This window comes from Gasterosteus aculeatus, chromosome 11 (assembly GCF_964276395.1).
Source record: "Gasterosteus aculeatus chromosome 11, fGasAcu3.hap1.1, whole genome shotgun sequence".
Lineage (NCBI taxonomy): Eukaryota > Metazoa > Chordata > Actinopteri > Perciformes > Gasterosteidae > Gasterosteus > Gasterosteus aculeatus.
The window spans coordinates 8,647,293-8,671,880 of NC_135699.1; the positions used below are offsets into that span (position 1 = coordinate 8,647,293).

Below are 24,588 nucleotides of genomic sequence, written 5' to 3' on the forward strand. Positions count from 1 at the left end.
TGCTTTAATTCAAGTTCAGCTGAGAACCTCAACTCTATAAACATAAATATCTTTAAAACTTCCAGAATAACAATTGATCGGACCTTTGGGGCTGATAGTTTGGTCCACCGTTGGACCTCAACCCTTAAGCCATTGAGATGAGATGTCATTTCAAATAGAACATTTTAAAAGGTACGATTTAATGACAGCTGACAGGCGGTTGGTTCTAGGGAGGGGGAATCGATTTCAGCAAAGATTCCAGGTTGATTTAATGAACAATCAAGGTATCAAAAACACATTACTACTTTTCAGTTAAATACTTTTTTCAACATGTATAATATAATTAATTATAGTATAATATATAAATCAAATAATCAGTATAATATAATGTGCATACATCTCAGTCCTCTGGTCCGCTTGAATGGTTGTAAACTCTGTGTTCTTTACCTTTTAAAGAATATATTTTACAAATATTAATGGGCGTATTCATTTCAAAAACAAAAATATTGACATTTTGTCAAATTTAATACTAAAAAATATTGGCGCTCAAGGAGGGGCCCTCTATTGGCCGGCCACCACCGGTAATTACCCTCTCTGACTGGATAGGTAGATCATGAGAGAGATCATCTGGATGTGTGCGTTGCTACCAGAGTTGGTGAGGCACGGCACACTTTCTCCTCTCCTCTCTGGCGAGAGGGCAAATCATTCCAGACGTGTGAGCAGTAGCTGCAGACTTGCTGGAATCGACCCCCCCAATGGTTGAAGGTCTTAATTGGTTTATGTGCAGATAAAGGATGGAGCAACCTCTATATATATATATATATATATATATATATATATATATGTATATATATAAACACACACACACACACATTAAGACGGATGGTTTGAAAGAGCTTTGTTCTGGTTAAATTACGTTTCCCTCCAATTAAGAGTTTTATCATCGGGTCTCTTATCGGAGTGTCCGATGCCTCGTGAACTTCACTAACGATGCCCGCTTGGAACTGATGAAGTCAGAGGGCTTCACTGCTGCCGGCATGAACACTAATGTACAAAGACGATCGTGTGGATATTTACACACCTGCACTTTTGTTATAGATGCATAAACACATGTAGTTACACACACACATTGGTATAAAACTGCTTTGTATACATCTGGTTAGATGCCAAAGGGGTTTTGTCTCTGTAGTTTTATAATAGCAGTTGAGTTGAATCTAATCTATTTAATCATAGGCCAGAATAAGATTCATTTCTCTGTCTGCAATTGTTTCATTTGAAGATTTGTAAAAGCTGCAGGAGGCAATATCAGTGTTTCTCATGATGAAGAAAGATTGAAGAGAATAACATCATTTTGTGTTGAGATATTATTTAATTATATTGTACACTGGTTTCCAACACTGCTGTGAAGTCTTTGCAGAGAATGAGTCGCTGCAGATTCATTTAGACTTAACTTTTGCGAATGCCTTTCGTTTAGGCCTCTAACCAAGTAGCTTTCTTTTCAGAGCTCCAGGCCAAAAAGAAAATCGGGATCCTCCCAGGGTTCATTTGGGGCTCCTCACCCACCGATCCATCCTGCGCACAGCGTAGTCTTCAAGTATTTAGACAGTGACACATTGTTCGGTTGTGATCTGCAGTCAATCGGTGGCTTTAAAGCTGCAGGCATTGATCTTCATTTTACATTTGAGGGACTTCAAATCAATAGATAAATACTAACGATGTAGGCCCGGCTCAACCCCCAACACAAACAAACGGACCTGGGTGACTACACACTTTATCCAATAGATTGCAGGTTTGTGCTGCTTGAAACAATATAGTAAATTACATTTAAAAAAAGATGATCTTTCTTGAAACAGCTTCCTGGTTGCAATGGATAATCCACTCAACTGTTCATTCCTCCGCAGTAGAGAGTAACTCCACTGAAAAGTGCACACTAACATGCATCCCGTTTGCTGCAAAGACAAGCTGCTGCTGGATTGTTTTAAGGTCATTTCTTCAGAGCTTTGAGCACCACAAAAGAAGTCAAAACCTTCTTTTGTGGAGTCAAAACCTGATCAGGTAAAACCACATCATCAAACACAGGCCCATGAAGAGTGCTTAAAACATGTTGACATGTTTGACTACTTAGTGATTCCAACACTGTTCAGCCTGTAAGAATGTGAGTACTATCAAATGTAAGCAGAGTCAGCACCTTAACCAGAAAGTCATTGAACAAAAGGCTATATGGTAAACTTAAACGTGCAGCCAAAATAACTCAAAATGTGTCACTGTACAGACCAATTTAATACTAGTTCCCCTCTTTTGGACGGAAACCAGGCAGTCAGCGTTAACGGGCCTGATGATCGGCCTCTCTGCTGGCTGCACACGTTTTACCGGTCAAACAAACACATGGCCGTCTGAGAAGAACCCTCAGAGACCCCTCTTACCGCGTGGCAAACAAGCCGGGTCACTGTGCATCGACTCCACTCTGCAAGGACCAACGGCAACAAAGAAAAAGCCTCCCCTCGCTTCCATTTAGCATGATTAGCAAATCAATGCTGTGCAAATTAGTCATTTATTTCAAGGTTGCTGATGTAAAGCGTAACAGCGGGTAACAACAAAAGTGGGAAGGGGGGGGGGGGGGGGGGTTTGCATCCACAACGTATGTCGGGCTAATTATATTCTTTGTGACGGTGAAATCAAACAGAGCTGGTTTTCAGAGCTCTTGTGATTAATTAACTGGTCTGCTTCTCACAATACATCCATCATCGCTGGTGTGTGGAAAATGACAAAGTTACAGCAGGTTAAATCAAGGCGATATTCTGCGGCGTTTACGGCCCCGATATCGAACACAGTTGAGGACACACGAGCTCTTCAGCAGTGATAAAAACAAAAACAAAAACCAGGGTGACGTCAGGAACACGACGAGGTAACGTCTCTACTGTCGCAGCAGTGAGCTGGTGTAAGGTCAAAGGGTGTAAGTGTCCTCGGGTAACTCTCCCAGCAGGTCATCCAGGTCATCGTCTGCACAACAGACACACTCCAGTAAGTAACAGCATGACGACAACACAACATAATGATGGATTCACATTCAATGGCTGCCCTCGGTTTTCATGCAGCACTTCTCCTCTCGTTTGTGCATTCACACACCATCAAACGGGCTCTTTGTTTCATTTGTTTTCCTGCTGCTCGAACAAGACTACAAATTATGTTTTTAATCCTTTGAATTTCTGATCTGCTGATGGATCAAAGTTATTAGGATTCACCTAATTCAATATTTCAGGGACTGATGTCCATGTTCCATTACAATTATCATATGAATAGTTAAGAGTTGGCAGCTGATCAGACTCATCATGTAATTTATGAATACAAATGTATTCTTCGCCGCTTTGCTTTGACAACAATCCATCTAAGTTTTTTTTTAGGTTTCACAGACTGCATAATAACAGGAAAAGAAAAGCAGATTAATCAGACTGAAAACATCGGTTTAGTTATTGCTTCTCGTAGTTGCACCGGGCATGTGACTAGAATTTATCTCGCTCTCTCTTCACATGTCTTATTACATCGCAGGGCCCCCACCTGCATCCCAGCCGGAGTCCTGTGGTGCCGGGTCCCCGGCGGGCTCTCGGGGGCCGGTGCTGGAGCCGATCATAGTGTCTCTTGAGGCTCCCTCTGAGCGTCCCCCCCCTTCTTGTCCCTCGTCGTCATCCTCCTCCTCGTCAAACACCAGCTGCATGCGAGACACGGTCCCCTGGGGGCCGGCGGGGGACGTCGGCTCCTGGACAGAGAGAGAAAAAGAGAAGAAAAGGCTTTTCGAAGGGACGGCTGGCAGCAGGACGGATTGTTCTGGATGACGGACTTCACGTTTGTTCAATGGCGGCGCTCACCAGGACGAGCGGGGGCAGCCGAGCGTCGGACGGGCCGGCGCCATCGGCGGCGTAGATCCTCAGCAGGTTGTTGGGTGTCACGTTCAGGTAATGGTTACGATGGGAGGGGGAAAACACGCCCACCTGTCCACAGGGCGAGGCCACAAATAAACGCTCAACATCTCCCGCCGCCGTCGGCAGCGCGAAACCGCAACGAAGCCACGAGTCTCACCTGTTTGAGCAGCAGCACGGCGCCCACTTTCAGCTCCTCCTCCCGGCCCTCGAGGAGACGCCGGTGCACCGTCCCCTGGATCTCCCCTTCAGGCCGGAAATGTCAACAGGACAGCGGATTAACTACAACGAAGAAGCTCATCTCTCTCGTCATGCACGCTAGAAACGTTAGAATAAAAATAAAGAAATGCTACCTGTGGGGTCTTTGAACACGGCCCTGGCGTCGGCGTGCGTGTGGACGAGGCTCTTCAGCAGCACGGCCATGTTGGGCACTTTGTTTTTCGCCAGACGCTTCAGCGCAGCCTGCGATGACGTGGGGGACAAAAAACAATTGTCTTGATTATTCAAATCAATAGAACAACAGAATAATATATTCAGCTAGTACACAAGGAAAATAAGTTAAATAGCTGGATTTGGACCTGTAACAACTTAATGCGTTTCTCTGCAGGCCGTGAAAGTCACTGCTTGAGGAATGTAGTATTGCGGTTTCTTAAAATGAAACTTTTATCTACATTTAGATAATTTGGTCAAACGAAAAATCATTTCTGGCGGCGCCTGTTGGTCACATTGAGAAGGACGCAGCACTAATCACAGCTACAGATTATTCCTTCAGGTTTAAAATGTGTTGAAGACTAATTCTAAGCACCCTGAGGATAAAAAGAAACCTGCGGATTATGAACATGGACTGTGTGTTAATCCCCTCATTGGATGCAACATGTTATTCAGCGCTGTGTCTAAATGTCTTTATTCAGTCTAACGCGGATTTTAGGGAAGCCGAGGTTCGTGTCAGAAGCTCAGCCGTGCGTCAGTAAGGAAACGCCACGCCTAACTGCACGCAGCGACCCAACGCCGCAGTTCTACCGAGATAGAAAACTCGGCGCTTTGGAGAGAGCAGAATAAACAGGACAGACTCCATTAGAGAGATGATGGATGCTGATCTCGGCTACAGCTCCTCCATTTGTCCCGATTAGGCCAATAGACCTCCAGCAGCGACACCGCGCTATCAAGGAGGATAAATATTTATAAAAACGGCTTGAATAAAAAAATCCACTCATTGCAAATGTCTGAACCGGGCTGAGAAAGGCTTCATCGCTGTGGTTTCCATGTTGGCGAGCGACGCGAAGACAACAGCAGATCTGTAATCACCTTCCGGAGCACCATGACGACGCTGTAAGAGTGCAGGAAGCACGAAGGGTTCCTCTCGTCCAATCCCATCTCGGCCTTCATCGCGGCCCAGCCGCCGCCGCCGAACTCCTCTTCTTCGGCCTGTGAGCCGGAGCCCTTTGGAGAGAGTCACACGGTTTACACGCGGATCGAACATTTCAACGTCCGGCCTGGAAGACAAAGGAAAGGTCGGGAAAAGGAAAACCTGATGGAAGCAGGACGTCATTACTGGAATCTGTTGTATTGAGTTACGTCAGGAGCTGCGTAGTTGTTTGTGTCCTTCACAATAAAAGCCCCAGAAAACAAGCTGGAAAACATTTTCCTACAGACCTGTTAAGGTAACTCAATAGTACTACAGAACTAAAAAGTCAAACTTAGACCCCTTGAGATGAACCATCTTGTTTTCAAAAGACTCCTTGTAAACTAGTAAATAGGAATTTCCCCTAAATAGACACATCACATTTGTGACTTGATGCAACAACCTCGTTGTCACTTAAAGTAAATTATTAGTCAATCTTCAAAAATGTTCTTTGACAAAAGTATGATATTCAGTTTATTGCTAATTTAAGTACTTGAGTCTAGAATTTACAAAAATGAACTTGTTCCAGCTGTTTCAGATTGGACATTTGCTGGATTTGTCACGTTAGAATGAACATTTAGGTTCTGGGTTGTTAATCTGCCAAAACTAGAAATCTAAACAATTTTTTTCTGCTATTTTCAGACATGTTATATAAATGAAAACAAATGTTCTACCTGGCTTGGCGACCGGGCCACAGCACCGTGAGCAGGAGTCTGAGGGACAGAAACCACGATGTCGTCCAGGTTCTGATCCTGCGGCTGAGACATAAGAGCTAGAATATTACACGGCACCACGGTGGGAAAAACACATGACAGAAAGTCAGTTAGAGCTGCAGCGTTATTTCCGACAACGTGGGTGCGATTACATGATGATAACAAGTCCCAGATGCACAAGGCCGACCTGCTGAGGCAGGAACCCTGCGGGGCCGGGGAAGCGTCTGGTCCTGGACCTCTGAAGCTCAGACCGAGGCCTCTTCTGAGGGAGCTTGTTGGAGGCCGATACCAACTGGACCAGGCGGTTGGTGAGGACCGTCGTGTGAAGGGGATGAGGGCTCAGGGCGGAGGAGTTTACGGACGGGGAGCTCGGGGGCGCCGGGGAGACGGTCTCAAAGAGGCCGCCGCGGCCTCCCTGAGGAGAGGCTCCCGGAGTGGCCCACGGCCTCTGGGGCCTGTTTAGGGTCCTGGAGACGGGGCTGGGGGCGGGAGAAGAGGCCGTGAGGCCACGGAACACACTGGGGCTGTGTGGTGGGGCCGACGGGTGAGCAGGCCGGAGGTTTGTAGAACCCGGGAGGGGAGTGGAGGACATCCGAGGAGGCGGGTTACGACTGAACGAGCCGGAAGCCTGGCGCTCGGTGCCGAAGCCTCCCTGGGGGCGACTAGTGTGCGTCCGAACCCCTCCGCAGGTCGGGGGTCGCAGCGTTTTGGACGAAGGTGCAGGAGCGACCGGAGGAGCAGGCGGGTTCGGAGCGGGAGGCTGTCCCGCCGGCCGGTCCCACTCGTCCAGGTCCGCCAGGTCGACATCCCAGTCGTCGAAATCGTCCAGAGCGGCGCAGGGCTCTGGGTCCGTGTTGGCGGGACTCTGACGCAAAGCCGAATTAGGCTGACAGTTATTCAGCGTGCGGGGAAGGGGCGGGGCACAAGAAGACGAGGAGGAGGAGGGCCGTCTCAACCCCGGGACAGTTTGTCCAGGAGCAGTGTGCGACCCGCTCTCCAATGCCGGGCCATTGCGCGGGGCTGCGGGTCCTGGTCCTGCTCCGGTCTGCCGGGCCGAGCCTTGCGGGGGCGTCTCTCCGCGGGACGCGGAGGAAGGCCGCAGTGAGCAGGATGAGCCAGCAGCTGCCCCGTCGGCTGGTCCAGAGGATGAGGGGACACCCCAGTCCGTCCCGAGCAGGTCCTGGGAAACACACACACGTACTTCAATAGATTGTTGATGTCAACAAAGAAAGGAAAATATTATAAACTGGTGCACACTACTTTCACGTGTCACACTCCAGGATGCACAGCTTTGTGAAATGATAACACACACATGCAATCACGTGTGTTTTTTCTGCTGGGATTCACCTCGTCATCGAAGTCCTCGCCAATGCTGAACAGGCCACTTGATTTGCAGGTCTGTAACAAGAGGCAACAACACGTTGGTAACAACACACTGGTGGACAACACGCTGGTAACAACACACTGGTGGACAACACGCTGGTAACAGCACACTGGTGGACAACACGCTGGTAACAGCACACTGGTGGACAACACGCTGGTAACAACACACTGGTGGACAACACGCTGGTAACAACACACTGGTGGACAACACGCTGGTAACAACACACTGGTGGACAACACGCTGGTAACAACACACTGGTGGACAACACGCTGGTAACAACACACTGGTGGACAACACGCTGGTAACAACACACTGGTGGACAACACGCTGGTAACAACACACTGGTGGACACCGATGAACCGGCTCGACACAAAGCACGAGCAGCAACCGACCTCCAGGTGCCGTTCACCAGATGACACCTGTGTGCGATTAACATCGCACAGACAGCATAAGCTAGCCGAGTTAGCTAAACATTGATTAGAGTAAGTTAGGTTCACTTACCATCGCGTTCGTGAGATAATATTGCGACTAAAGTGCTGTTTGATCGGTCCGCCCACCGAACTCACCGAGACTTTGAATGCCATTCAGTAACTGCGCGTTAATATATCGTGTTGTTTTATTCCCATGACTTTAACTTTACGAGCAATCGGTGCCAGGCAGCAAGGGAGTTTGGAAAAAGGAATCCTCCGTTCCTCCGCGCCGCGCCGCCACGTTCAAACGCAACGTGATGACGTCGGAGGCTTTTTACAAAGGTTGTTCAAAGCGAGATGATTAACTCCCCGAAGAATGGAAGTATTCGGTTTGTTTTTTTGCGTTTATAACTCAGGGGAATGCCTACATATTAGTTTGTTTTTTATATTAATATGCTAATATATGAAATGCTCTCAGTGTTTTACCTAACTATTGAATCAGATGAAAGCTGGCAATAATTAAAGGTTATATCATTTATACGCTTTTCTAAACGTACAGTATCACACATGCAAACCAAACAATGTCCTGTAAAAACTGCAAGGGGAAAGCGGTTATTCCTTTAACGTTTGAACTGTTACAAGTGGTTGAACATCTGTCTTAACAATTCTTGGTTCGTTGATAGAATGACTGTTCATTGGGAACATAAATATCTGATCACTGATGCCCCCTAACGACCATTTGGGGTAGTACAAGTATCAGCTTGCATTCTGATCTATTAATAACCAGTGCTAAAGTTGTTAAGTAACAAACGTGTGACTTGTGTCCACGAAGGTACCTTTCATTTTCACTCGTGATCTTTAACATCACAGGTTTAAGTCATGAGATGATTTACGGTACTCGGGCGCCTGTGACTCCCACCATTTCCAGCAGAGGGTGAGTAGATTAGATTAGTGGGCTTCCCTGGACACTAACTACCCGCTGCTTCGGCAAGACTCCGTTGCTTCACGCTGTTTGACGATTGTGCTGGAAATGGCATGAAACTTGTTTATACACAACTTCACACAACTCGCCTCCAAGCTCCTGGTCAACTTTTAACAGCAGCGCCATTGAGTCCATTCTTTGCTACGGCGCCACCGTGTGGTGCACCAGCTGCACGACAGAGAACCGTGGGGACCTTTTTAGTCAAAACAGCCCAGAGGATCACAGGGACCAAAGCTCCCGACTCTGGACACAAGTCTGTTTGTTCCCCTGCCATCGGGGGAAAGGTTCGCAACAATACAAACACGCACAAATAAACTGAGCCAGAGCTTCTCCTCCAGAGCTTTAGCCTCTATCAGCCGTCTCCCGTCCGGAGTTTGACTCCATCCCCCTGCGGCCGGTATGACGGATAAGCGGTTTGAAGATGGATGGATTGTTTATTGTACCTTGTTTATGGTTGTTTGCTGCTACTGGCTGACGTACAGCTACCAAACTAAATGTTGTTGACAACGACAGTAAAAAAACAAAACGTAACCTTTAACTCTGTGACGGGGCCCCCTTCAAGGTGTCATGTCAAAGGACACATTTCCTTTCACCCCCACCTCCCTGCGCTCCCTGAGACTGGAGCGGGAGCTTCAGGATTGGGAAGACGCCCGGCGAGCGTTGGCTCACAGGAGAGCGATGACCAGGGACCCGCTGCCCCGAGCGCCCAGGCCTCCTCCCAGGCAGCAGCGGCTCCAGCAGGTCCGGGCCCCTGCCCCCCAGGCCCGTTGCAGAGACACGGCGGTCCACAACACCTTCATGTGCGGGGACATGAAAGGAGTGTACGCGGTGCTGAAGGACCCCGCCATGGTCAACGCCCTGATGGAGACGGCGCAGGAGGAGATGGCGTGGGCCCCGGAGATGGGTATTACGAGCTCCAGGTCCTCGCACCATCTCACACGACACCCGACACACTCCTGGGAGCCCCTTTTCTGTCCGCAGGCATGTGGACGCTGAGCTCCAAGATGAAGCAGACTTCGGCGTTGCGCCTGGCGGCCTGCGGAGGACGCGCGGGGATCGTGGAGGAGCTGCTGTTTCGCGGGGCCGAGGTGAACGCCGACCCCGGGGGAAACACGGCCCTGCACGACGCCTGCGCGGGCGGCCACGACGCCTGCGTCCAGCTGCTGCTTTCTCACGGGGCCGACCCCGAAGTGCTGGCAGCGGACGGCAGCGCCCCTCTCCACCTCTGCACCTCCGCCCAGTCGTTCCAGTGAGTGACGGAGGAGCTGACCCCTAACCACCCGGGCTGCTTGTTGATATTGGTCGCCTATTGGGACGTTTGGGAAAGTCCTTTCCCACCAAAAAAAATCGTATTTAAAATCAGAAAATGAAATCCAAATCCCTCTTCGCTCGGTGTCCACAGACAGCTTTTGCTTTTCCAGCTCGGTGCCTTTTTGTTTGCAGGTGTGCCGCGTTGCTGGTAGACGCAGGCGCCGACGTCAGCGTGAGGATGAGGGAGTCGAGGCTCACGCCTCTGCACGCGGTGGCCCGCCGGGGCCTGGAGGAGCACGTGGCGCTCTTCCTCGCCCATGGAGCAGACGTGGCGGCCACAAATCAAGAGGGAGAGACCCCTCTGAACGCGGCGTGCTCCGCCGCCGAGAGGCCTTCCGAGGCCGGCCGCTACCTGCGCGTGGTCCAGAGGCTGCTGAGCGCGGGAGCCGACCCCAGAACTGCGGGCAGGAAGCAGCACACCCCTCTGCACAACGCCTGCGCAAACTGCAGCCCCCGGATCGTGGAGGTCCTGCTGCAGCACGGAGCCGAGGCACGTGTTGCCAACTGCGCGGGATACACGCCGATGGACTGTCTGATACAGGTAGAATAGGTGTGAAGTTTAGAATCTGAGAGTTTTTTAAGATCGGGCAGCGGACGGGCAGAGTGACTCTTTTCTGTTTTCTTATTTGAGGTGGTGGAAGATTACCCCGGCCAGCAGCCGGAAGCAGTAGCACGGTCACTTCTGAACCATGGAGCTGAGCCTGTTGCACCAAAGGTTAAAAACAAGCACGTGACATCAATCTGAGCCCGAACTACTACCTCTGCTTAAACTACGAGCCCCAACAACCACGGAGAGGGAGCCGCTAATTGACCCGAGAGCTGCATGCTCCTCATAGTGAAAACACAAACTGAAGAAACTGATCAAAAGAATAGTTAGAATGATCAGCCAATTACCAACAATAATTAATAAAAACATTTGTAGAATAGAATTGAAAATAAAACAAAAAATTGCAATTGAGTAAACTATTTTGGTATACTGGCGCTCTATACCAAATAATGTTTAAACAGGGAAAGAGGGCGGAGGGACAACGACAAAAAGGCCTCAATAAATTTGGAGATCTTCTTAAACTTAATCTTAAACTTCAAACACGGAACACTGAATCCACAGCTGTAAAGCACATGGTCTAATATTCCAGCTAAAGTGAAATCTTACAAGTGAATATTACAAAACATCTGACTGATAATCAATTCAAAGAGAAAGTTTGGTTGGAGTTTCTATCCTGTCTCCAGATGCTGCAGCTGTGCGTCCTCTCTCCTGCCACCCTGGAGGTGATGCTGAACTCCTACACGTCCATCCCTGCCTGCGAGTGGATGGACTCTCTCCCCGCCGAGATCCGCGAGGTGAGCGCGAGGTGTCTTTAGTCACGTGCCGCCCGTCTCTCTCTCTCTCTCCCCGTCCAGCATCCAGAGGTCTTTGGCGTTTCTGTCTGTCCCCTCAGGAGCACCGGCCTTTCTTCGACTTGGTGCGTCGGCGGAGCGCCGGGCCTCGCTCCCTGCAGCATCTCTGCCGCTGCGCCGTACGCCTGCGCCTCGGAGGCCGATGTTTCCCGGCGGTCCGTGAACTCGACGTCCCCCGGTCCACGAGGGATTACCTGCTGCTGAGAAACGACGGGACTCTCCTGTGACGTCACACTGCGGGGAAGACTTCTGCTCTGCTGGAAACTTTTGTTTATTTTTGATGAAACTGACACTGGTTTTGTCAAGTGGAAATAAATTCAGAGGATCTTTATGAAATTATCCATTAATACAACTTATGATATGATTTATTTACTTTAAGTTTTCTATTTTATTGTTTTGCAAGGTTAACCCTAATTTCAGAAACATTGCATACAAACAAATCAAAGAGCAGTCAAAAATAATCATACAGGACGTTATTCATAGTGAAAAATGATACTACAGCAATTACTCCAACTACCATCAATATATGCTACTTTAGTTAGATTTAAAGAAGAATATTATACTTTTTTGCTGCACTATATTTATTTTACAGCAATATTAACTTTTTACATACCCGATTAAGATTTGAAATACAATAACAAAATTTGTACAATGTTCCGATTAAATAATATAGAATGAATAATACAATTAAATTAAATTGCTGCTTACACATTAAGAATAATCCAATGTTATATGATAATAACAATAATAACACTTGCATGGGCCAATCTGTCATACAGAGTTGACTAATTCATTCTTAGTCACATTGTTTCTCTGACTTTATCAAAATACGTGACTACTTTTTCAGACACTGTTCAAAATGGGGTTAAAGGTCATTCACAGACTTAATGTACAGAATGTATAACTGCTGTGTGCTGTGTTCAGATAATAAACACTTTCAAGTATTCTGATCTGTTGCCTGAGGAAAAGGTCTAATATTAGATTGGGAAAATGCACTTTCACAAGTTAAAGCCCTGAATTGAGATGTAGTATAATCAAGAAAATGTATTTAAAGTAAAACTAGTCCCACCTGTTGACCTGTGACTGTTGTATGATGATTATTACTTATGTATTAATGTAAAACCACAATTTCATTTTAGTTCCACATTTTGCAGTTGGATGGGGTGATGCAAATGTTTTCTCTATTAAGTCTAATATGATTATTTCTCAATTAATAGACGGTTTGGTTTGTACAAATTCAGCAAATAGTGAATCACGCTTTTCAAAGTGACACCAAAATCCTCCTCGTAGTACAGAACTTACGTAGATTTAAATGTGACTACGTCTCCAAACCTAGTGGATAAATATTCCACAGTCGATAAACACTAGTATTCTATTATCTGCACAGCTGTTGTATGACGGAGAGCAGCAACAGGCGTGAACCGTCTCCAAAACAAGCGCTCCCTGTTGCCCGTCCATGACGTCACGCCGTCTCGTCGGCTCTCTGTGTTTATTATGTGTGGGTTTTTTTCGGCAGTAGCTGCTCGCTAGCATTGATCCTCGTCTTCAAACATGCTCTGATTTATTTAGCTGGCAGGTAAGGATCCGTTTGATATCGATGCAACAAATACGTTTACACGACATCCGTATCCACCTCTAAAACCATCGCGACAAAAAACAAAACCGCTCGACGGGAGTCGCAAAACAGCCGAAGGTCGTTTTTATGAGCTAGCATGGCATGCTAGCCGGGGAGCTAACTTAGCTCGCAAACTAGCAACTTCAAGTACAGCACAGCAAGTCAGCGGCACGGGCTGAGGAGGAGACACTAAGTGAATTGTGAGACCGACGTGTCTTAAGAAGTCCCCGCCGGCACGTCCTCTTAACAGCTGGCTGTGTTTGGACATTTCTCCAGAGCCGCGACAAACAGCTGTTGAGCAGCCCCGAAGTCTCGGGTCCAACGTTACGCTGCGAGTAACTCCGCCTCAGATAAAGTACTCGAGCACTTTGACACACGGCGGTGCCTCGTTAGACGGGTAGACAGCCGCCAGCCGGGAGCTCCAGACGTGTAACGTGTAAGTTAACTAGTGAGTTACGAAGCAGTGGTTTCACTTTGGTGCCTTTATGTCAAGGAGCCAGAGTGACGGGCGTCTTGGTTAAAGAAGCTTTGTCTGTCTGCGCAGGGACTCGATTCAGCGATGTGATGTCGGAAGGTGTTTTGTGATACATTTAGCAATCAGTTACTTGCATTTTCCTTTCAAAGACAGAAACAGGAACTAACGTGTTCTGCTGTCATTATTCCAGGTGATCGGTGGGATTTAATATCTTTACATCCGCTTATATACAACGTTATACACACACACACACACACACACACACACACACACACACACGGTTATAAAGATGCATTATATATATATATATATATATAATATATATAACTATTACAATAGTATCAATTACTAATCATTAAATAAATGTTTCCTGATCCTGATTCCTAAATAGTAGTTTTCTTCATTTATATTTTGGTAAACTATCTTGTTGGTTGAATAAAATAGGTAATTGTGGACCTTTGTCTTGTAGTTTGTAGACGCAAATGAAACCATAATTAGTTGTAGCCTTCTTATAATATCAAGATGCATTAAATTCAACTGACTGTTAATAAAAACACTCAACAATAACATTGGCCACAATGGTCAAATACAACTATGGTAACACTGCGGTGCTACTGGGTGTTTTCATTGTTTAAAGTAATACATTACATTAGGAAAATAACTAATGTATAGAGGGGTAATAATACCCCAAACCCATTTATTCCAATAAAATGAATAGTTGATATGTTGCTATCTTATGAGTTGAATTCGATTGGAATAACTTTCAATGTCCTGCCTCGTTTTGCTTACATTTTAAACCTCTTCGAGGCCAATCTGTGGTTGAGGGCTATAAAGACAAACCCGTGTCGCCCCTCTCCTTCAGGTTTGGAGCAGCGGGATGGCAGTGTGTGCACTGACCATGCTGGACGGGATGGCGGAGGAGGCGACGGCGGCCGGCGGTGTGCTGCTCCTGGTCCTGGCTCTCGTCTTCGCTTGGCTCTCGACCCACGTGGCCGACCGCGGGGACCACATACTGGGCACCATCCTCACCGTGGGCGCTCACGCCTCCCTGATCGGACTCGGAGGCCACGACGGCTACAGCGCCGGCTCGCCCGGCGCCGACAGCCCGGAACAGCAGGCTCCCCCGCCTCCTCAGGAGAACAAGCCGGACGACGGCGAGCCGGGGCCCGAGAGGGGAGAGGGGGAGGCGCCCGGGGAGGCAACCGAGGGTGTTAGGACTGATCTCCTGCTGGACATACAGAGCAAACCGCCACAGGTTGGAAGATTGCACACTTCAGATGACGAGGAGGATGAGGACGAGGATGAAGAAGAGGAGGAGGATGAGGAGGAGCTGGGGGTGGAAGATAAAAAGATTCTGAAGCGTATCCCTGTGTTGTCCAGCATCATCTCGCCCGCCACCGACCGCTCCATCTCCGTCCGTCTGAAGTATTTAAACGACACGGAGGAGGTAGCGGTCGTAGAGCCACAGGACACAGTGGGAGTACTGAAAAGGTAAAACGCCCCCGAACATCCACCCGAAGAAGGAATAGCTTGACACTTGTGGGTGCAGGCCTCTTATCTTTTGGCAGACCGTTTGATGAAAACATAAGTCACCACATTCGCGTCTTTGAGGTCCGAGAAATAATCAAGCACATATCCTCTCCACAATTATTCGTAAAAATGACACAAGAGAACACGTGTTAACTCGTCTGCCAACATCTGCCTACATTTTTGTCACTTTTGGAGGGGCTAGTTGCCCCCTTGCTTCAATTCTTTATGCTATGCTAACCTAAGCTAACATGCAGACATGCCTTGATGCACTCATCTAACTAATAAACCCCCCAAAGTGCCACGCCACCCCTTTTAATATGCACCCTACCGACTGTCTCTCTTTGTCGCCCCTCTGGTTCTCCAGTAAATACTTCTCAGGCCGGGAGCATCAGATCAAACTCATCTACCAAGGCCAGTTGCTGCAGGATCCCAAGAAGACGCTCGTCTCCCTGAACATCACGCAGAACAGCGTGATCCACTGCCACGTCTCCCAGGCCCTGCACGAGACCACGCCAGAGGAAGGGGCTCAGCCCGGCGCCGGGGTCTCGGGGGGGTTGAGGGCGGCCGGCGTGGCCATCAGCACCAGCAGCCTGGTGGTGCCCGTGTTCGTGGTGATTCTGGCCGTGGTGTGGTACTTCCGCATCAACTACCGGCAGTTCTTCACCGCCCCGGCGACCATCTCGCTGGTGGGGGTCACTGTGTTCTTCAGCTTCCTGATATTCGGGATGCACAGCCGCTGAGAGAGAAAAAAAAAAAAAAAGATTCGTGCCGCCTGGAGAGACAGACGGACTGACTGGAACAGGTTCTCTGGGCCGACTGGATGCACCAACAAGATGATGGATTGTACAGTTTATGTTGAGTTGGTAATAATCTCAAGTAAGTAAACGTTTAGCTGGTATCAAACTACACTTTGTCTCCTACCGGTAAACACTGCGTTCAAACACTCGGCTGCTCTTTTATCGTCGCAAAAGATTCATGATGTGTTCGGCTTTGTTTGTTTTTTTTTAGGCCAAAACTATAATTAATTTTATAGATGCCAGAATCTCAAATATTTTGGAACCCCTCACTGTTGTGAGGTGTGTTTAAAGTACCATTATTTAGTGTATGTGAATGACTCAAGCTCTGTGTCAGCGAATGTGGACTGTACAGAGGCCTCGTTTCAAAAACTGTTGCTTTGTAGAAATAGGCTAATTTAAATAATCACTAGACATGAAAATAGACAGTTTGAGAATATATTGTAAATACATTGTGTATTTTCTGTAAATAAAATGAATCAGATGAACCTGCATCTGGCACTTAAAGATTTGGAAGGGGAACCCCCTCCTGATGATGCTGGACTGCTCTGGCTTCAGTGATGTCTCAAATTAAAGCATTTCAAACCAAACCGCTTCCAGTGTCTGCTTGTGGCCTGAAGAAGTGAGCCTGTGGCTAGAGTTTGTGTTTATTTATATACAAACACCAGTATGCATGGCAGTGGAGAAAGGTCACACACGCACAAGTTGGTGCATAAACAAATATCGGAAACTCACAACATTGCTTTCTTGGTTATTGCACTCGTACTGCACACAAATACACAAAGAGCCACAAGAGAACATCAGCGGTCAGCTTCATCGACGAAGAGTGGCTCGAGAATCTAAATGACACCTACCAGAGTTTCTCAATTACAGTTCATGTATCATTAGTGCACATCACAAGACTTTACTGGAAAAGATTAAAAAGGGCAGTCAGAGTCACGACCGACCGTCACGGAAACAGAGGTCAAAGTTCAGTACTGGAATCCAATCGAGGTCCCACTCATTTGTTCACAACTTGACTGAAGGGGACGGTACAAAAATGATCTGGGTGGGAGTTTGAATCTTTATATTAAAGCCATTTTATATGATTTTACAGCCATTATTCAGATTTCAGTTGAACCCTCCCCTTAAGTTAGAATAACAAGACACCCGTCTCTAAATACATAGAAATTAAACATTGAAACAACTCTGTTTTCAGCCACCAAATGGGTAAAAAAGCGTAATACGTGTATAATACGTGTTACAGAGATGTATTACCCAATGAAAGATTGCATAAATGTATTTATGTAAATAAATCCCACGAGGAGAGAATTAAATATAATTAGGGAAATTTCAGATTATCTACAATTTCAGAAGAAAACCAACCCTTGGACCAGGTTTTGCTCCAGAGGGACACGTTGGTACATTAAAAGTTACAAAAGCTGAAAGTGATTGAGGGACGGAAGGTCGGGTCCTTTCTCGCCTCTGCACAGCTGACCAATCACCAATGACGGGTTGTCAGACTTTCAAATGAATTAGCAGAAACTGTTACACCTAAAAAAAATAAAAAATAAAAATAAGGTGATGATGATGATCCACGGCGATTTGATTGTTAAACCAGCTTTTCTGATGGAGTACACCGGCAGCTATACCCGCCCTGCCTTTTTCATACAGTCCACAAGTTTTACATTTATTTCGTCCTGATTTCTTAAAACACAAAACATCACCTGCGTACTTGACAATAACAACTGAAACTGTAAAGTATTTGAGTTTAAAAAGAGGAAAAATCAACAAGTACAGGATCAGCAAAATAGTGCGTCTGACCTCTAAAGCATGTAAATATATCTCACAACCTTAACGAAGACAATACATACGCTCACAGGCGCATCCTTCACGAGCACAGCTCAAGCACTAATGAGCAACGTGTGATCTACAAGCAGAAAGAAAGTCAAAATACACAAGACAAGTTTGGTACCGAGGACAGAAAGTAATGTTGGATCCATAATTACGTTTCCATCTCACGCGTCGTCACACACACACTCACACACACACACACACACACTGTACATGTGCCCAAAGCCTACTGGCTCGTCAAACATCAAAACCTGCCTATTAAACACACACACACCTAAAATAGACAAAAAAAAAGTGAAAAAAATGTTGGATGGCACACACGCTTTCACTAGTATCACATTCTAGGATGCATAGTGCCATGAACACACACACACACACACACATAGGCCAGCAACTTTAAATAAGTAGTCATCAGGAATTTATATGTTATGGGGGATTCTGTACAAAACCTCAGAGAAGTGGACGACATTTTGACTCTGGCCGTTGCCAGAAAGGCGCCTTCTTCTTTGGAAGCTGCTTCAAACACCTCAGAGACAAACTGAAACTCCACCTGTTCAACTACTACACATATACATGGAAAGCTCATGTGTGCACATTAACCCAGCATGAATTTAAATACCCGCCTGGACAATATGAAGTCATATATACTTGGGACTTCAGAGGCGGCGCAAAGACCATCTGATCCGCAGTTGGAGGCCTTCCGTTAGTCCACAAACTTGGTGCGGTTACGCCCGCTTCACCGTGGGATTTTCCCACAAAGCCACGTTAAAAGGCCGTGTTCCCACTACACGAGTGTCCCATAGATGTTCTCACTTGACGAGGCTGAATGAACTAGAACTACTGAATCGAGCTGCATCACATCCAGACTATTTTGGTCTGAGCGGAGGAGGCGGGAGCTCCTCACGCTGCTAGTTTAAGTCATCGTAGATGCTGGTGATGGAAGGCGCGGACAGCTTGGGCCTCTTTTTTTTGGTTGGTAAGCTGATATTACTCTGAGAGCTGCTGCTGCCTCCCGACAGACTCCCTCCTCCTCCTCCTCCTCCTCCTCCACTGTTCAAACCAAGAGAGGGTGTCTTCTTTTTCTTGGGCCTCCTGGAATCGGAATGGTTGGTGCCTGTGATAGGTACAAAAAAAACCCTCAACTGTGCACGTTTTTATCAAAAGGCACTTGCATTGTGATGTCACTTCCTTACTGGCTTTGGACGAGGCGGAGTCAGTGGGTGAGATATCAGGGGAGTCCTCCCATTGCAGGCGGCCCATCAGGGTCTGTCCATCTGGAATGTCAAAGATGTTGCTCTCCCCCACAGGGTCTCCATCGGGGAGGGACGGCCTGTTTCACCAGAACCAGACACGGGTACTGACTGGTTAGATGGAATATCTTTAGAGCTTTAGTGTCAATGACAGCAGCCAGTTATTTTTTTATTGGACGGTCAGTTATTAACAAAAGCTCTTCACCTACAAAAGCTCTTCACCTACTTGAATTTCTTATCTCGTCCAATTTTGAATGGTGATATAGAAACCCTTTATATTGAACCAAAGAAATAAAAATAAATCTTCAAAATATGGGAAAATCCTAAGAAGCATTTGGTTACATTGCTCTTTTTGGCTTTCTGTGCTCTCCTTACGAAGAGAACAATCCAGAGGAGATTTGTCACTTTCAGCACATCGGTTCATGCGTTTTCTTTTAATCCAGCTATTGAGATTATTATCTGGTTTCGCCTCTTGTCATCTTCCGTTCATTGAGGGAGTGTGCACCTCTGTGTCTGTCCCAGTCCAATTACTCTGTAAATATTTCGGATGCCTAAAGCGTCAGAGCGGCTTTTCCTGCGGGTTTGTTACGGACAGCTCACTCACAACCCGGTCAGCAAAGCCTTGTTGTGTCGCTACGTAGCATGTCAGCACACAGCACAATACTAGGAAATGTCTCATCTGTTGAAATGGAGCCGATTGCCCGCCCCGGGCAAGAAGGTTTTTACAATGCCTTTAGACACAATGCCTGTGTCTAAACAGGAAGTCAGCCAAGGGAGTGCTGGACTCATCCGATCACACAGTGGTCGATGCAGGCAGACACCTCTAATTAAAACCCTGGTGGCGTCTTAACGCTAGAAGGCCGCTGGCTGCAGACGAGGCGCCATCGTACCGAGCGCTCACAACCCCCCCCCCCCCGACCGGCGGCGTCGTTCTGCCCGCATCTCGAGCACCTGCGTCCAAAAAAAATCCCCTCACACTGTACCAGCTTGGCAGCTGCGCCATAAACACTCATTCAAACGTAATTACACACTCACGCGGACGGCCCCAGGAGGAACACCCTGACGGCCCTCCTCTGCTCGTCCGTATGCTGGGGGCATCGCTGAGACCTGGTGGTACACAAGGTGGCATTATACACGGCCGACACAGCGCTTCACCCTGCCGGCAGGGAGGTGGGAGGGGACACGTCCAGTGACCAATCAGACGGGGCGGAGCAGCAGAGGGGTGTTGAAGGGTTGTTTGTAGAGGTTGGTCACTGACAGGCTCCTCTGTGGTCTTTTTAATTAAACATCTTGTCGTCTGTCATTGGAGTTTGATCTTATTGGGGAGGGGGGGGGAAATGGAGCAACTGCTCCAGGAAGATGTTGCCACCTGTGTACCCCTGAGTGGGTCCCAACGTAAATAGTAATTCTCATGATCAGACGAAAGAAAGGTGGTTGGATTAAATAACGTTGGGCCGCAGTTAACCGTCTTCCCAGATTGGACATTTGTCAACACTAGTTTGTCTATGAGCCAGTGGACTGCACAGTAATTACCTGGTACACATCTTCTTTGTGTGCTCAGAGATCACCCCGCATTGCTGTAGAAGATAAAACACAACTTCAATGATCCACATCTGTTTCATCAAAAAAAAATAAAACAGCGGTAGAAACAGGAGGAAATGTAGAAGATATTCCTTCAGGCTACGCACCGTCGTTAAAAGGGATCTGACCTCATCGGGGCCTAAAGTCTCATAACTGATGCCGGGATTGTAATTGTACTGAAAAGAAAAGACAGACAAAAGATAAAACGATCAAAACTCTGCAACAACAGACACTAGAGAAGAAAAAGGCTTTGGGGCAGAAGACCGGTCACCTTGTAAGGCTCCGAACCGACGCTGCTCCCGAGCTCACCTGGACACAAAATAGAGAAGTAACTGCTGATCCACGTCAACATTGGCCTTCAAGGCGAGACATTAATCGCATAATGTTCACTCCTCCATTGTGAACAGAATAATAGCTTGAGCTATGAAATATACATATACAACATACAACAAATATTCTTTCTTAGGTTGAAATCCAACTATTGCTTTTACTCAACAACAATTTTCATTTTAACAATGGCAACCAATAATTAGACCAATTGTTTAACACATTGTTCCACCTCATAATCAAACAATTTGTTATAAAACGGTACAGCGCTGTGCACCATGACTCGCATTCAAATCCATTCTTCTAAAACTTTCAGAATTTGTGAATTCAGCAAACATTTCTTTGTGCAGAAATTTTCATGCTGAATCATTAAATGTAGAAAGGTAGAACTTGTCCATATTCTACTTCCTGTGACTGAGGAAACAGTCCCGAACTGCAAGGGTGAATGGACCAAAAGGGGGATCGACCAACACTTCCACAATCCATCAGACGCTAAAAAACAGATATACTCACCATTTTTATGTTTTAGAGACTTGGATCTTCTCGGGGAATTTTGATTCTGCACAAAGAAAACCATTCACGTTAGTTTGACCTCATGATCATGCAGAATAAAATGTTCATAGTACTCGAAAACCGTCGGCAAGAGGAAACGGATGCAAAAATACCTTATCGGACTTCCTTTTCTTGGCTGCAACATGGAAATAATAAGTTTGTATATTATGTAAAAAGGAACATGAGGTAGTGCTTAATCTTTCTCCCAGTGCACATTCAAGTTAGACATTTCTTCTTTTATTTTAGAAAAAGCTCACCCTTTTTTTCCGCCCCGTACGACCAGTCGTTATCATTGAGGTCATCATTGTCCTCCTGATCGCTCTCTGATTTGCTCATGTTATTGTTGCTGGCTAGCCTGTTAAAAGATCCAAAACCACATTCAAACAATCTGATCATCTCGCATTTTGTGTCAACTCAACTACCCGTCCCGAATGACCTCGGCCGACTGACCTGCGGTTGGCGATGCGACTGCTGTTGCGGCCCATGCCCAGACACTTCTCCAAGTGTGGGGCAAAGCGAGAGGCTGCGATCAGTCTCTTGCAGTTCGGGCACTCGCACTCTTTGTTCTTCCACTGATTGTACACCTGGCCAAATATGTCAACGCCCGGCTGATCCACAATTTCTGGAAGAGTAACAAAAGGGACCTGCTGTCAGAAGAAAATAAGGCGAAAATTGGGCCGGTAGGGAACCGGAAGACACGGCACTGACCGAACTCTTTCATGCTCTCTTGGTCCGTTTCATCCAAGAAGAAACAGCCCTGTTTCACGGCACGGTGAACCTCGAAACACAGGCCCAAACAGGCATCTTCCACCAGCTCAGAGTAGATGTCATGGACCAAGGCCTGTGACGGGATCATTTAAAGACACATTCAAACCGAAAGGACAGATGAAAGACATGAAATCTGTCTATGGGTGAAAGTTCAAAGTAACATTTATTTACAAATGATGTTTGTGCCGTGAGAAAGTATTTGTCCCCCTCCTGGTTTCTTACTTTGCATATTTGTCACACTCAAAATGTGTGTTAATTATTTATTTATTGATTCAATATTTCCAAATCAAGGGGGGAAATTACTTTTACACACAAACACACGCACACACCTCCAGCCTGGTGTTGTCTGGGCCTGACAGGGGCATATCCTCCATTTTCATTTGAAAATCTGTATGGGAAATCTTGACAGCAAGGTAATGAGTTGCTGACCTGAGGATTACAATCATGAGACGATCAGCATGAGGAGACGGTTAAAAAAAACAACACAATTCTCATCATCAATCACAGTGATATGAAATAACTTACTGTTGAAAGAGATGTCGATACTTGTTGCAAATTGTTCTTCATTCTGTTGAAAAGAGAAAGAAAACATGTATACATATAAATTAAATAATTAGATAAAGATACAACTTTTTTAACATGTACATTGTAGCACGAGGCCAGAAATAAGTACACATGACAGAAGGGGAGAAATAAACTATACAACAGCATTTAAGTTACATTAGAGTAGTAAAGTTGCAAGGAAAGTTGATAGCAACAGCGTATAATACATGTACATGTTTACATGAAACCAATACTGGTTTTAATATGTTAAGCAATGACACTTAGGCTTTGTCTGTACTAATAGAGAATTATACTCGAAGTTATCTAGTGCAGTGATTCTCAACTGGCGGGTCGTGTTTTAATGGGCCTTTGCCTGGGAAAATACAATTTAGAATTAACAGCTTGCTGTTTTGTTTTTTCATTAAGCTTGTTTTTGTGTTGGCATACGTATACTGCCTCCATACTATCTCAGGTTCAAACGGCACCATATTTTCATTAAATATATTTGAGAAGTTGAGAATGTTCCTCGATTTGCGTCGCGGCTTGTCATTAAGTGAAATAAAGAGTGCGACATAGAATGTAACATATAAATAAAGCATAACACAGAACAGACAGAATACAAAATATAACATAGTATGCAGTGATATTCTATACTACACTATTCTACGTCACACAGCACATTATACAGTATATAATACGTTGAGCGTTAAACTATTGGTTTTATTCTTTGTAAGAAACATGTCAGGTAAACAGACACCGCATCAAATGAAGCAGCGCGAACCCGCACAGCGACAATATCCCCCGTTAACGTTCAACGGGATTCACACGGGAGCCGCCAGTTAACGTCACACGTCAACCGATGCAACGCAAATGGTCGTTGACGCTGAACGCTGAACCCCGCGGGCGCGTCTCGACGCGGCGGGTTGTCGCCTCGAGCCGAGACGCGTGACTCCCACGAAGCGTCGCGTCGCTAACGTTAGTAACGCTCGTAGTGGAATAAAGACCAGGTGACGTTACACGCGGGGCAGTTGAACGAAAACGCCGTTTATAACGTCAACTAAAAGCGTTACTTTTAAGTGTTAGCACCCGCTAACCAGCCGCGCCACTTGACTCGGATACAATGTAGCGTTGGAGATGTTATCTCATTTCACAAAGAGAAGAAGAAGAAAAAAATGTTTCCTCTTACCTTGTCATACCGAAAACTCAGCCTGAAACAGGCAGTTTTTCCGCGGTGCGCAACATCTCCGTGAGCACGTGTGAGAAATAGATTAATAAGAAGCGTCCGCTACATGCATCTTTAATATCGCCAAGGGCAGATTCAAAAGTCCACTGTTTATATTATTTGTTGTCGCAGGTTAAATTATTGCTGCACGCCCGCTGGACACCGAGGAGGCCGACGGTGAAGCGGCACTCTGCGCAACAACACGGCCGACTTCCGGTTTGAGCCTTAACAATAAAAGCCTGTCATTACTAGAGCGTCAAAAGGCACGCAAAGGGCTCTTGCGTCTGCGTGTCTTTGCGTCTCTCTGAAAACGCAGAAGCATAAACTAGGCTTAAGAAGCATTCAACATCACAGCTCATTTTAACTGCTTCACATGGATTTTTAACGTAACTATAGCATGTAATTAATTCATCTTAAATGTCATTTAAAATCCTAATCTGAAAATGAAATCCAGCCGTCACCACTTTCACGGCGGATCATTAACAGCTGTTTAATATAAATTATTTCTATAGCCATTCATATTCAGCCAAGAAAATCCAGCACAACAAAAGGTGTGGTTGCTAGGACATGTGTGACATATTCAAGGCATATTTTATTTTGAAGCT

At 46.4% G+C, this 24,588-nt stretch overlaps 4 protein-coding genes across 6 annotated transcripts; 2 read left to right on the forward strand and 2 right to left on the reverse strand.

The window, feature by feature from the left end:
- Positions 1-2,484: 2,484 nt before the first annotated feature.
- Positions 2,485-8,128, reverse strand: hrob (homologous recombination factor with OB-fold). Its single transcript, XM_040190441.2, has 10 exons — positions 7,894-8,128; positions 7,356-7,406; positions 6,196-7,188; positions 5,970-6,053; positions 5,199-5,333; positions 4,247-4,355; positions 4,054-4,139; positions 3,843-3,965; positions 3,535-3,733; positions 2,485-2,979 (listed from the first exon to the last, which is right to left on the reverse strand). Exons 1-10 carry the CDS (start codon positions 7,894-7,896, stop codon positions 2,924-2,926), a joined length of 1,839 nt encoding a protein of 612 aa, XP_040046375.2. The 5' UTR covers positions 7,897-8,128; the 3' UTR covers positions 2,485-2,923.
- Positions 8,129-8,456: 328 nt separating this feature from the next.
- On the forward strand, positions 8,457-12,437 carry asb16 (ankyrin repeat and SOCS box containing 16). 2 transcript variants are annotated; one of them, XM_040190444.2, is made up of 7 exons: positions 8,457-8,736; positions 9,347-9,688; positions 9,766-10,033; positions 10,228-10,636; positions 10,727-10,810; positions 11,326-11,436; positions 11,535-12,437. In XM_040190444.2, the coding sequence occupies exons 2-7, from the start codon at positions 9,352-9,354 to the stop codon at positions 11,718-11,720; spliced, it is 1,395 nt and encodes a 464-aa protein (XP_040046378.2). In that variant the 5' UTR covers positions 8,457-8,736; positions 9,347-9,351; the 3' UTR covers positions 11,721-12,437. The 2 variants fall into 2 exon arrangements, with proteins under 2 accessions (XP_040046378.2, XP_040046377.2); XM_040190443.2 differs by having other exon boundaries at positions 8,561-8,736; positions 9,347-10,033.
- A 470-nt stretch (positions 12,438-12,907) lies between these two features.
- tmub2 (transmembrane and ubiquitin-like domain containing 2) lies at positions 12,908-16,497 on the forward strand. The gene is made up of 3 exons (XM_040190449.2): positions 12,908-13,069; positions 14,446-15,074; positions 15,478-16,497. The coding sequence occupies exons 2-3, from the start codon at positions 14,461-14,463 to the stop codon at positions 15,851-15,853; spliced, it is 990 nt and encodes a 329-aa protein (XP_040046383.2). The 5' UTR covers positions 12,908-13,069; positions 14,446-14,460; the 3' UTR covers positions 15,854-16,497.
- A 45-nt stretch (positions 16,498-16,542) lies between these two features.
- Positions 16,543-24,282, reverse strand: atxn7l3a (ataxin 7 like 3a). 2 transcript variants are annotated; one of them, XM_040190446.2, is made up of 14 exons: positions 23,948-24,282; positions 22,744-22,786; positions 22,548-22,647; positions 22,159-22,291; positions 21,901-22,072; positions 21,708-21,805; positions 21,564-21,586; positions 21,412-21,457; positions 20,843-20,880; positions 20,679-20,747; positions 20,524-20,567; positions 20,026-20,097; positions 18,934-19,070; positions 16,543-18,854 (listed from the first exon to the last, which is right to left on the reverse strand). In XM_040190446.2, the coding sequence occupies exons 3-14, from the start codon at positions 22,596-22,598 to the stop codon at positions 18,649-18,651; spliced, it is 1,089 nt and encodes a 362-aa protein (XP_040046380.2). In that variant the 5' UTR covers positions 22,599-22,647; positions 22,744-22,786; positions 23,948-24,282; the 3' UTR covers positions 16,543-18,648. The 2 variants fall into 2 exon arrangements, with proteins under 2 accessions (XP_040046380.2, XP_040046381.2); XM_040190447.2 differs by lacking the exon at positions 20,026-20,097 and having other exon boundaries at positions 23,948-24,198.
- Between the last annotated feature and the right edge of the window lie 306 nt (positions 24,283-24,588).

Coding starts and splice junctions, on each gene's coding strand:
- hrob (XM_040190441.2), bottom strand. Junction 7,189..7,355: donor GCGAGGACTTCGATGACGAG/GTGAATCCCAGC, acceptor TGTGTTTCCCAG/GACCTGCTCGGGACGGACTG. Junction 3,734..3,842: donor GGCTGCCCCCGCTCGTCCTG/GTGAGCGCCGCC, acceptor CTCTCTGTCCAG/GAGCCGACGTCCCCCGCCGG.
- asb16 (XM_040190443.2), top strand. CDS start 8,687: ATGATTTACGGTACTCGGGCGCCTGTGACTCCCACCATTTCCAGCAGA. Junction 10,637..10,726: donor CGATGGACTGTCTGATACAG/GTAGAATAGGTG, acceptor TTCTTATTTGAG/GTGGTGGAAGATTACCCCGG. Junction 10,811..11,325: donor CTGAGCCTGTTGCACCAAAG/GTTAAAAACAAG, acceptor TCCTGTCTCCAG/ATGCTGCAGCTGTGCGTCCT.
- tmub2 (XM_040190449.2), top strand. CDS start 14,461: ATGGCAGTGTGTGCACTGACCATGCTGGACGGGATGGCGGAGGAGGCG. Junction 15,075..15,477: donor ACAGTGGGAGTACTGAAAAG/GTAAAACGCCCC, acceptor CTGGTTCTCCAG/TAAATACTTCTCAGGCCGGG.
- atxn7l3a (XM_040190446.2), bottom strand. CDS start 22,598: ATGAAAATGGAGGATATGCCCCTGTCAGGCCCAGACAACACCAGGCTG. Junction 21,458..21,563: donor AGAAAAGGAAGTCCGATAAG/GTATTTTTGCAT, acceptor TTCTTTGTGCAG/AATCAAAATTCCCCGAGAAG. Junction 20,748..20,842: donor TCGGTTCGGAGCCTTACAAG/GTGACCGGTCTT, acceptor TTTTCTTTTCAG/TACAATTACAATCCCGGCAT.